The sequence below is a fragment of the Carassius carassius genome, chromosome 21 (assembly GCF_963082965.1).
Source record: "Carassius carassius chromosome 21, fCarCar2.1, whole genome shotgun sequence".
Lineage (NCBI taxonomy): Eukaryota > Metazoa > Chordata > Actinopteri > Cypriniformes > Cyprinidae > Carassius > Carassius carassius.
The window spans coordinates 17556842-17569161 of record NC_081775.1 but is presented as its reverse complement, the minus strand read 5'-3'; the positions used below and the strand labels follow the sequence as shown (position 1 = coordinate 17569161).

Here is a 12320-nt window from a genome sequence, read left to right as displayed (position 1 = left end):
GTTGATCTGATATCTTTTGACCACTTTTCAGTCAAAAACAAGTCATTTTCTAGTTCCACTCATGACAGGCTAAGTAACACCATCTTAAAAGGTGATGTTAACCACTTGGGAAGGTGTCAGAAACTCATTGATTATAAATGTGTCTGCCAGAGATTGTTCACCTTTGGTATGTTGGCCTTGTTTGTTCCGACGAGGGTGTTGTTAATATTTAACCATAGTGTTTTTACATTGGGACAGTATCAGCTGGCTTTTCGAGAGGGTGGACAGCTTCTTAAGAGGCCTGAGAAGTTTGTTTCACAACGAGGACCAACTGAGAGAAATTCTTTTCTTTTAAAATGTGTTTTCAAGGAAAAGGTCATTTAAAGGAAGTGAGAGGACAACCACATGCTAAAAATATGCAGAAGAAAGCTTGAGTGTGTTTTTGATTTAATTGAAAACATTTGATTTAGGTATGATTAGGGTTTCACGGCTGACGTGAACAATGATTCTAAAGAAGCAGATATTAACCAAGACAATAGCTGGAGGCCTTATGAGCAGTCTTTAATTGTTTCTAGGTAAGACGTGCGAGGGTTTGACAATCTAGTGTAGTCTGGATCGTATTAGTATCAGCAGGTCCGCCGGCAGTGTGACGCAGCAATTAGTTTACTGACAGACGTAACACTATTGACGGTAAAATCCTGCCCGGGGCATTGCTCTCTAGTAAAAGGGGAAAAGAAACTTGTAATCCCGACATTGGAAACCCCTGTGTTAGCAATCAACGGTCCTCAGGAGACTAGGACAAACTAAATAAACAAAGCGAACTGGAACCGAAGCTGTCTCTGACCCAGTTTAGAGTCGCCAGATCTCGCAGGAGAAACAAGTGTAAAATACGTGCAGTGAAAGTAAGTGAAAATAAGCCCAAGAAATTATTAAATTATTAGAAGTTATTCTAACATACAACCCCTTCATTCTGGACAGAATAAGCAAAATAAGCGTAAAATACTTTAATTACTGTAAGCAATTAATTATTCACAGAATTAATCTTCTTATTGGTTGCCCCTGCCTTAAGGAAAAAAGGACAATGCCCATGGGTCATTTCTGTATGATGAAATATAGGCAATGATGTGTACTTGAATCACTGTCATAGACACTGTATGATGAAACTGTACTTCACATACACTGAAAAAAAAAAAAACAATGAGTAAAATTTACTTAATTTTTGTTTTGCAAGTTTTTGCACGCATATTTTTTTTTAATTTATAAAATTTAAGTATGGAATTAAGTTAAATCTATTTAACTAAGTTAAATAGAATTAACAAAGGAAAAAAGTAAATTTGACATGGCTAGTTAGAGTTAGATGAGTAATCTTGAAAACAGCTAATACTTTTTTACCTTATTAATTATTCTTGTCCAAGTATATGATGGGAAAAATGGGTTCATGACTTTGATATTTACTTAAACAATCTTTGTAAAAATAACAAACAATTCCAAGTTAAATATAATTATAAGTTCAAACTTTAATTTCTACAATCTTAAATTAAATACTAATATTTAATTTATAATGTAGAAATTACATTTGTTTTTCTGTATTAATTACTTCACCACATAATCATTTTCATCAGTATATGTAGCTAGATTGAAAATAGTTTTGTACAGCCATTTGCTATGACATCAGGGCCACTATGTCCTGTGCAACACTCAAAATTGTTGGGCTAATGTAATTTCATGTCAAATCTGTGCTTTAATTTGTATAAATATTGTTGGAAATAGTATTCAAACAGACCTACATGTGTTGTTGCTTAAATTTTCAGGGCTAGGGGGAAAAAAGTATAGTATTCTTATACATTAAAATCGTTTTGGAAACACTTTGTGAGAGGCCCTGATGATGGCCTTGCCTATATGATTTTTGTATTTTACAGTAAGACTCATTCACATTATGACATATTTAAAAATTATGCAATAGTTAAAAATGCATAATGTAATTCTCAGGCAGTAAGTGTTATTATTTATTGGCTAACATTTGCTTAGTCTAGCATTAAGAAAACTTCTCAAGAAAAGTAAAGAAATCTCATTCAATAGATTCATAAGGTATATGGCGTTTTGTTAGCTCTTGGTTCATAAATATATTTAGATGTAGACAGAATCTGTGTTGGACTAAAGCAGTTGTATTAAAGAGAGTTGGTTATCTAAGGCAGCCGTATGTTACACGCACAAGCACACTTGCATGCACAGATGGAGAAGGAAGTTGGAAGTGTTGAGCAACTAAGATCCTCCTGCACTAGGACGACGTTGTGAAATATCACTGTTCTAAAACAACACCCTTTTCCTCCTTTACCGATCAGCTTCTCACTGTTCTAAAGGTTCTCTTTCAAACATCAAACAAAATGTCAAACTAAACTTCTTAAGAAAACTTTGAGTGTAGTGCAATCATCATGCAGGCATTTAATTATGAAAGACAAGTTAAATCACACATAGTAAAAGCTGTGTTCATGGTGTGAGAAATGTACACATAACAGAGCAGTCTTCCTCACACAGAAGAACTAGATTTAGTTTAGATGCTGTTAATTGAATATCCCAGCGATAAAGCCCCCTCTCTCTCCTACACACACACACACACACACACACATTCTTTCACTCTCCCACCTTCTATTGTCATGATGATGAACTATTCCTTGTCTACCTGTTACTTACTCTCCTCCCTGACTAGCAGGTCATTCAACCTGTCCATCAGGTTTCATTTCCTCCTGCAGGACGCAAGCAGGAACAGTCACACCTCAACAGTTCAGTTTCCCTGTTACCAATGATGAAATCCAACAATAAATATCTAAAAAAATTAATAAATTATAGATTTAGCGTGTACTCCGGTGTATGATGTAAATGTATGATGAGTTGACTGACGCAGATATTTTTTAAGTCTACCTTGGCTATACTTTTAAAATATATTGCACACAGTCACTCTCTCTCTCTATATCTCTCATGCTCTCTCACACACACACATTTTTATTTTATTATTCAAGAGAGATACTGCAGCTGAATAGGGTTAAAAAAAACAGCTGTGGCCTTACTCAGCTTATTGATTACACTGATAATTAAAAACATTTTTGTATTTCAAGTTTTCTAAAATGTTAGGTTTAAATATGCAAATGAGTCATTGTTTAATGAAATATGCACTAATTTGCATACATTTCTAGTACAAAAATCTAAATACTGGATGATGTCAATTTCAAAATGTTTTTTCGTTTGTTTGTTTGTTGTTTTTTTGACATTTTAAAGTCAAAAGATTTTACATAGGGAATTTCTGGGTATCTCATTTTTGTCACTCCATGATTCAGAAAATGCTTAGAATGGACAGAAAACACTATATTTTCACAATTTTGGGGGGAATAAAATGTGGCATATAATAAAGCAAATTAAATGTGAACAAATCCCTCTGTAAAAACCTTAAGGATATAGAAAATGTAAAGTTTGGTGTGTGCAAATGCTACTGAATTGGATATTTATGGTTCAGTAGGACAAAAAAATAATAATTTTGTGAATACAGCCTTTAAAAATAGGCTATGTATTGTAAAATCTATTGACACAAATAGATATTAATCTATTGACACAAATAGATAAAGTGCTATAAAAGAAACACTTAACAGTGTATTTTGGATGTTTTACTTCCACTAGTTTGAAAAACACTTTATGAAAAACCAAAAAGCCAAACCGTGTTTTTCCCTGCAGTGTCTCCCCTTAATAAAAAGCGTTTTGAGTGATGTAGTGTGTAGCAGCCTTCCCAGTATATTATTTTATTCCAGATATATTTACATAACTTCATCTGTGATTTGGACACAATATTTTTAATTTAATCATTTTAATAAATAATTGAATTTGATTAAAATTAGTTTGTGATTAAACCGACCTCATACTGATCATTCATCATTTCCCTTATCTAAATCAAATCTAACCATGTGGGTGCTTGCACGTCCCATCTGGATTTCATGTCCATGTTTAATATTTGGTTTAATCTTTCTGTTGAGTAAACTGAGTGTTTGTGTGTTTTGAGAGGGCTAGAAAGTTCAGTGCTTATCTAGCCTTGGACCCGAGTCTTTAACGGACCGCTGGACTCTTTGGATTGTGGACCCTGGCTGTGTATTTTAGATAACTGTACCTCTGTACCGTGGTGACTCATGAACACAGATTTCAAAAGATCTCAGAAATTCCAGTCACGAAACAGGAGATTTCTATCAAGTAACTGTGAATGATTAATATGTCTTGATGTGTATAGAGTTTGACATGTATATGCACTGTTTAAAAGAAGCCAGCTAAAGTGAAACCAGGGGTATTCACTGCATAATGGAAAACGAATCTCAGCAACTGTGTGTGAATGGATGGGTGTGTACTAATATGATTTTGAAAGCAGTAAGAAAATGTGATCAGACACAGGATTCCAGTACAGTAAAAACATTTTTTTAATTCAATAAAATAGTATATAGCAGTAAACCAGTTGTATCTTTATCATTTTCATAAGACTACTTCACTGCGTTTCCAATACTGTTACAATGAGTTGCATCATACCTCTGCAGTACAGTACAACTCTTCCCATGACAACCGCTGCCCCAGATATGGCGAAAAGAATTTAAATAACAGAATATTAAACAGCAGATATCTCACTTTAAAACCCGTACAAAAATACTTTACAGACGAAATACATGACAGGGTTTCAAGATTACCAGAGTTATGCCGAGCACACGGTGGGATATTGCGCAATCCAGGCGCACAGTCCACTACTGTTTTTTTTCTCGGTTGTAAACGCGTCGAACGAGCGATCGCTCGCCCGTTTTTAAACGAATCACAGAAAACTTTTGTTGCAAATTCTGCACTCTTGAAAGTCACTGACAGTCACTTAGCACCTTTGGGAGTCCCGTCAGCACTGGCCGGTGGCGGAGAGCAGGTTGCGCAGCGTCGCCAGCTCGCGCGACAGCTGCTCCACGCGCTTCTGTAACCGGTCGTTCTCGGCCGCGAGCTCCAGCACTTTGTGCTGCGTCTCCATGTTGCGCATTTTGGCTTTGTCTCTGCTCTTGCGAACGGCGAGATTGTTCCTCTCGCGCCGCTGTCTGTACTCTTCGCTGTCTTTCTCCAGCCTCTTCTTCCCTTTGCCGCCAGAGGCCATCTTGCCGCCAGACTGAGGTGATCTTCCCTTACCTGGCGGCGCAGGTGTACCTGGCGGACTCGAGCAGGAGGAGGACGCGGTGGAAATGTTACCCAGGCTGCCGCTAGGAGCGTTCTGGTACTGCAGATACGAGCGCATGTCAAAGCCCCCAGGACCATCCATTGGCGGTTCTTCGTGTCGCCAGTTAGTTTTGGCAAAGCTGCCTAGAAAGTCTGGGCTGAACACGGCGTCTATGCGCGTCTCCTGGAGCTCCGGATACGTCAGCTGGTTCGAGTCCCGCTCTGTCAGCGAGATGTAGTTCTTGTAACTCTGTAACGCTGCTCTCTTGCTCTTGTTTTCCTCAGAGAGAAAGTCGCTGTAGATTCCCAGTGCTCGGTGCCGGGCTTCGTCTTGGCTGGCCAGGTGCTGGTACTGGGGTGAGTCCAAATAAATACTGAAGTCTATGGCTTTCTCGTGCTCAGAAATGTCATGAAGCTTCGTCATGGAGCCGTTCGTATGCTGCTTGCAAATGCCGTCACTGACCGGACTGCTGCTGGCGTTAGTGCTGTGGAAAGCGAGGTAGTCCCCCTCGTAAAAACCGGCCACTTCCATGGATCTTAACACCCGCCGGATTGCGGCAGGACGGAGATCAGGGTCTCGCCTTCCCCTGACAACTTCGCAAGTGTCACCGACAGCAGCGCAAAACTCACGCAAAAATTCGAGAGTCTTCCGTCGGCAGAAATAACTGGATTACTTTTGTCTAGTGATGTAGGTGATAGGTTGCTTGCCCAGCGCTTGCTGGAGAGCTCGAGTCAGTTTCCATGCCTCGGAAAGGGGTGTTTATAGGGGTGTGAGAGGGGCGGCGATTCTCTGTTTGGTGTGACGCGTTTTTCTGGTTTTGACCGCAGACACACTTAGAGCTCACAATTGGGGTCTTTAAACACACGAGGGAATAACAATAGAAAATAAACACGGCATAAACATACGCATTTGCTGAGTTTAGGCTTTCCTAGGAACATGCTTAACCGTCTACCAAAAGATTTCGAACAAATATAGATTCAGAATGAGATTTATTGGCAAGTATGTTTTTACTTGTAAGTCTCATTGAAGTGTGAAAACAGAAAAGAAAAACACCACTTAAAAAAGAATATACATATATACATAAATACAATATGCACACACACACACACACACACACACACACACACACACACACACACACACACACACACACACACACATACATAGACATACAGATATGCTATTTACAAATAGGGCATGTACACAACATACATAAATAATATAAAGTACATAAAGTAAAAGTTATGCATTATTGATTTGTATTTATTTTAATTATTTATGTACTCTATATAACTCTACAGACACAACTCTACACAACTTTTATAGTAAACTAATCAAATAAAGGGGGTACAGCTATAAATCCAGGTTGTCGGAGGATTGGTCAATTGCTGTTGAAGTGGACAACAGTCATTATTCATCAATATTTGTAATCCGAGCAACAAGGCACCTGAGGATTTGCAGTCAGTCATGCCTAAACGCCATTGTTAGCCATGACTATATTTACAATATAACACAACCTTGAGAGTGTTGCCTTTTTCTGGTAAATGGTTAGCACATAATAATTATACTAGGATTGAAAAATATATGAATACTATTATTAATACTATTATTAATACTAACTTTTTTTATTCATTACATATCTTTCTTAAAGTTAAATAGGCCAGATATAACAGCAAAAATAAGATTTTCTATAGGGGCTGAGCATGTAAGTTGTTACTATATTACTGAATCAATATCATTGTCTAACCGTCAGTACCCTCAGCAGTCATTTCAATTTCAATTTCAATTTGATTATTACAGTCATGTTCCAGAGGCAGCATGCATTGGTTGCTGCAGTAAACTTGTTTATGCCTCTTGAGTGATGTGGTTAGTCTGCCATCTGGTGGTGGCTATGTGAAGCAAAGCACTGGAAGAGCTGATGAACTTAATTTCGTCAGGCCTCTAGCTTCACCTTCTCTCTCAATATTTCCTTTTCTTATTCAGTTGCTGAACATCCCCCATCATAGTGCAACGTCTTGCAAGAACTGACTCATTAAAGCTGCCAGCACGTTGAGAAACTGTATAAATTGTCATGTCAAATATCTTGAATATTGTGTATTTATTATTATTTAATGTATAGTTTATTATCATTATATAATATTTCATTGTACACATTCCGTTACTTTTTATAGAGCGCCATCCTACATCAAAGGTTTGTGTTGTGATTTTGGACTGTCCCCTGTCAGAAATCTTGACTGAATCATGACTGTATAAAAACGTATTTGATTAGTGTCATAAGGACTGCATGGACCAAAATAAAGGCGAATAAATTACAACAAATCTTTTTTATTTTGAAGAAATATTTTAATTTCGAACGAACTAATTATTTGTCTTGTAAGGGTCTGTTTTTTGTTACATAGACCATGTATTTCGCATTTACTCCTTTGACTTGTGAACTGATTTAGTTAGATTTTTAATAACATTAGGAGAAATACATATTTTTACACAAAGCACAGAAAAATACCACAATTTTACATCAGAGTAATTAAAATGAATCACCATCAGTGTAGCCTATTTTCTGATTGGTTGCATCCGGGTGGGGTCAGAACATTCTTTCTTTTTAATTGGTCGTCATGTTTGTTATGCGTGTTCTGATTGCTGATTGGATGAATGCTGCACAAGGACGAAGGCAATTGGTGGAGAGGAAGACACGCGGAACAGGGCGGACAGAGGCGTGGAGTTGTAGATGCGGAATTAACGCATCCGCTGCGCCCGAACCGGACTGAATATGGCGAGCACCGAGAGCAAAAGCGGGTCGGACCAGCCGGGCGCGAGATGGGGTCCACAGCATGCAGGTGCTAGAGAGCTCGCGGAGTTATACTCTCCAGGTGAGAATTTAAACCGGTTCTTTATGTTTCCCGTCGGCGCCGGTATCCGCCCGCCTCTGCCCACACCGAGGATTGAGCGGACTGCCAGCCACGAGTTTCCCGTAGACAGCTCCGGACAGCACGGTCACGGAGCCGTAGCATTCGCCTCGTAATCTAGAGTAACGTTAGTTTAAGGTGCACGTAAATATTCAGCGTGCATATTCAGTCTGGGGTCTCTGTGGGGGTAAACACGACGCAGTTATCAGGCTTCTGGATGGATGAGTGATGTTTATATGGCAATGAGTTTAAATAAGCGCAGCGCCCCATTCTTGACGCCAGTTATTATCAGACAAGTCAAACATAATTGTCTGCGGCGAATTTGACCAGGAATGTGTTAAATATGAACAACAACAACAAAATGCTATTTCATAGTATTAGCACAGCAGGTTCAAACAAAACCAAAAGCCCTAAATAGATGCATAGATTGTGCTCAGTAAGCCTGAGTGTTCCCCGGGAGGAGGAACTCCATCAGTACCAGCAGGGAACAGTGGACATTGTGTAGGGGACAAATGATGTATACGAACACAAGAACAGAACAGGAACAGAGGCAAAACAAAACGTCACAGTAAGCAGAGCAGTGTGAGGGTGTGGTAGAGTTTTTTTGGAGTTGGTGTGGGTGGGGTGCTGTAGTTCAATGTCAAATAGAGCAGGACTGATGTGGATTTCTGGGTAGCATTAGATTTAGTGCTTCTCTAAATTCACATCAGTCTGCTCTGATAGTCTTGTTCTGTTTACAGTCACTATGGTAATCCAGGGAGTGTTTTGAGTATTTCTGTATTGGATTAACTCTGAATGAATCAGTCACCTAGGAACAAACACAGCAGTGTTTCTAGATTCTGTGCGCTGTGGTGTGAATCATGTTTTTTGGCCACTTCAGATATTTTCACTTCAGATAATGTTGATTTGTATTTAGCCACGTGTTCTCTTGGAAAACCATGGGAGATTTAGTTTTCTATAGGAAATTGGGTTTATTTGGTTGATTTGCAGTAGCCTAATGGTTAAAAACCTTTTTTGTTGTTCAAATTTGGTGCATTGCTGTTATTTTTGGACCCTGTTGACTAAGTTTGCCTTTTAAAAGGTCTTAACTCTATCTCTTCCTCACAGGAAAAAGATGTCAGGAATGGATCAGTGTGCTTCTTTGCTTTACCCTCATGGCCTTCAACTTCTGTTACCTGGTAACATACTTCCACCTAGGACACATCTGGTACATCCTCCTGGGCATCGGTTGGTACAACAAACAAACCCACATATACACGTCAGTGTTTAATAAAGTAGTGGTAGGCACTTAGGTACTGGAAATTTCCCAGTATTCAAGAAAGCTAGAATCTGCTAGAATGATTCTCTGTGTGACTTGCAACAATCAAAACCTACTTTTTTTATGAGAACTAAAAGACATTTTGGTTTATATAATAGGATTTCGAGATTGAGTTTATTCTCAGATTCTGCTGTTTGTTTCTGTGTGTGTGTGTAGTGGCAGGGATCCTGACAGCAGACTTTGCCTCTGGTTTGGTCCACTGGGGTGCTGACACATGGGGTTCAGTGGATCTGCCCATCGTTGGGAAGGTACAGGAGTGAAACAGTCTTTCGTGTTATAAAGTGTTGCCAGATTTAAGGTTAAACAATGAATAAATTATTTGAGAACAAATAGATAGAAATTTAATGGCAATAGACATTTTAAGATTTGTGTTTGTACGTTAAACATCTTTTAAATGTCTTCTAAACATCTTTAAAAGGGAATATGAATCTCGGGTAAATAGTTTCATCTACTAAATTGTACAAGCACAGTTACTTCTCTTAAATAATGAACTTTTCCTTCATCCCAGGCCTTCATTCGTCCGTTTCGAGAGCACCACATCGATCCGACAGCTATAACACGCCATGATTTCATTGAGACTAATGGTGATAACTGTATGTTGACTATCATCCCTCTGGCTAACATGGCTGCAAACTTTTTGATGCTCTCACCAGGTAAGACATCACATACATTATCTGTTCATCGGAAAGACAAATGATGAACCACATTAATTTCATATTGTGCTGCTCTCTTTCTAAATCTGTCATCAGCGGAGATCTATCGGAACTACCCCTGGTACTGTTACGTCTTTGCTTTAGCCATTTTCGTTACATTGACCAATCAGATTCACAAGTGGTCGCACACATATTTCGGGCTCCCACGCTGGGTGACGTTTCTTCAGGATTGTCATATCATTTTACCACGGAAACACCACAGAGTTCACCATGTTTCACCTCATGAAACCTACTTCTGCATTACCACAGGTACATGCACACAAACAAACACTGAGCACTTTTATGCTCATATCTTCCTCGCTTGATCAGACTTTCTGTGGCAGTACATATCAGTGCTTTGTTTACGGTCTGTATTATGTACAATATCGTTTAAAAGTTTGGGGTCAGTAAGTTTTTCTGAAAGAAGTTTCTTATGTTCACCAAGTCAAAAATACAGTAATAACTTTCATATTGTTATCACAACTATATTTTTACAGCTGATTTATTTTATAATATATTTTAAGATGCAATTTATACCTTTGTGATGGCAAAGCTGAATTTCCCCACTCTTCCCAGTAAAGTGTACACTTTACATGTATTCAGTGTAATTTAAAAAAATTATAAAACTTGTATTTTAAATTGTAAAATTCCAATTATATACAAATTAAAGTCAGTCATACTATTACAAGCCATTGATCTAAATGTCTTTGTATGTGCAGGCTGGTTGAACTATCCTCTAGAAAAACTGGGATTCTGGAGAAACCTGGAAGATCTGATCCAGAGCCTGACAGGAGAGAAACCCAGATCAGATGATCTCAGATGGGCCCAGAAATCCAAGTAATCTTCCTCTGCCATCCTGCCCACCTCCCCTACCTCAGACCTGCTCATAGGAGAACAATCTTTCTGTCAAGAGGAACGGCAAGATATCAAACCCTAAATTAGAAAGCCATCCATTCTTAGCAAAAGTTAAGTGAAAAGGGGCTTGACCGAGCGATTGAAAGCAATATCCCACTCTAAAGATCCAAATATCTAAATCCTTGTTGAAAAATAGAGACTTCTGTGAAATGTTTCAAACTCTTCGAAGTGCAAAAAACAAGCAAATTTAAAATGCAGATACTTGAACAATTTGGGCTATTCCCTGGACACCTTTTCATCCTTCAACTGCTCAACGCTTTGCTGACTACTCATTTTTGCATCTGCTCTTGGGTTTGGCCTTTGGGACTGATATCTCTTGCTCTCACCCTTCTCTTGTTTGGGGTTAAAGTGCAGTAAAGTCAAGGCATTTTGGCTCTTTGACTAGAGAGGGCTGAAAACACGTGTCTTCATCTGTTGCTTGTGTCTGAACGGACAGAGCAGCATCATATGCAGTCTTACTTCAGAACGCCTTAAAAGATGAATCACAAGAAATTTGCTTTGCTTGGCCTCATCCTTACACTTCATTCATCTTTTCATTATTTATACTTTCTTTTGAAGCACATTTTCAAATTCAGAGGTCAGCTTTTGTCCAAGTTTATTAGAAGTATTTCCACATAGGTCAATATTTAGGTCTTTAGTGTTTGTGTGATTAAGCCATGAGATTTACATTGGTGTCCTCGCTGCTCGACACTGAGATAACCCAACAGAACCTCAGAAAAGGCCTCATCCATTTTTATTTTGTATTGACTTTATCGTAGGGCTGGTTGACGCGAGCGTCGACTGACACAAACTAACACTCCATTGCTTGAGTTTTGGATTTGCATACATTGTTACTTAACAGTTTAACGTACAATTTAACAATAGCATGTTAAATCACACAGCTTGTAGTTCTTAGTTAATAATAATATGAGATGTTTAAGGCAGTTACAGCATGATGAAAATAACAGAATCATCAGAACATCTAGCCGTCTAGTGACTTACAACTACTGCTAACTGCTTATTTAATAAGCGTTATACACATTTTCTTTTATAAAGCTGCAATGACAATGGATTAGAAAAAAAAAGATTTATTTACTTGACTTTATATTTAAACAGCACTAGTCATATTTTTTAATTAATAGAAATATTAAGAAATCTTTCATCAATAATAAAAAAAGATCTTTGCTTTGCTTTAAGAAGTGTTGCTATTTAATCAATGTAGTTTAGGCAGTGTTTATCGTGTGTCGTCTTATAAGAGTGAGGAAATGGGAGAAGAAATGAATAATTCATATTTTATATCAAAATGTTACATAATTGTGATT

At 38.2% G+C, this 12320-nt stretch overlaps 2 protein-coding genes across 2 annotated transcripts; one reads left to right on the top strand and one right to left on the bottom strand.

Moving 5' to 3' along the window:
* Window positions 1–4406: 4406 nt before the first annotated feature.
* On the bottom strand, window positions 4407–5940 carry cebpb (CCAAT enhancer binding protein beta). The gene has a single exon (XM_059503535.1). The coding sequence runs from the start codon at window positions 5720–5722 to the stop codon at window positions 4886–4888; it is 837 nt and encodes a 278-aa protein (XP_059359518.1). The 5' UTR covers window positions 5723–5940; the 3' UTR covers window positions 4407–4885.
* A 2003-nt stretch (window positions 5941–7943) lies between these two features.
* On the top strand, window positions 7944–11007 carry peds1 (plasmanylethanolamine desaturase 1). The gene is made up of 6 exons (XM_059503534.1): window positions 7944–8058; window positions 9202–9321; window positions 9569–9660; window positions 9921–10065; window positions 10162–10374; window positions 10824–11007. The coding sequence occupies exons 1-6, from the start codon at window positions 7959–7961 to the stop codon at window positions 10943–10945; spliced, it is 792 nt and encodes a 263-aa protein (XP_059359517.1). The 5' UTR covers window positions 7944–7958; the 3' UTR covers window positions 10946–11007.
* Window positions 11008–12320: the final 1313 nt, after the last annotated feature.

Excerpts from the sequence above, each read along its gene's own strand:
- cebpb (XM_059503535.1), bottom strand. The coding sequence starts at position 5,722 with ATGGAAGTGGCCGGTTTTTACGAGGGGGACTACCTCGCTTTCCACAGC.
- peds1 (XM_059503534.1), top strand. The coding sequence starts at position 7,959 with ATGGCGAGCACCGAGAGCAAAAGCGGGTCGGACCAGCCGGGCGCGAGA. Across the intron at positions 8,059-9,201 it reads CGCGGAGTTATACTCTCCAG|GAAAAAGATGTCAGGAATGG; the intron begins GTGAGAATTTAA and ends TCTTCCTCACAG. Across the intron at positions 10,375-10,823 it reads CTACTTCTGCATTACCACAG|GCTGGTTGAACTATCCTCTA; the intron begins GTACATGCACAC and ends TTGTATGTGCAG.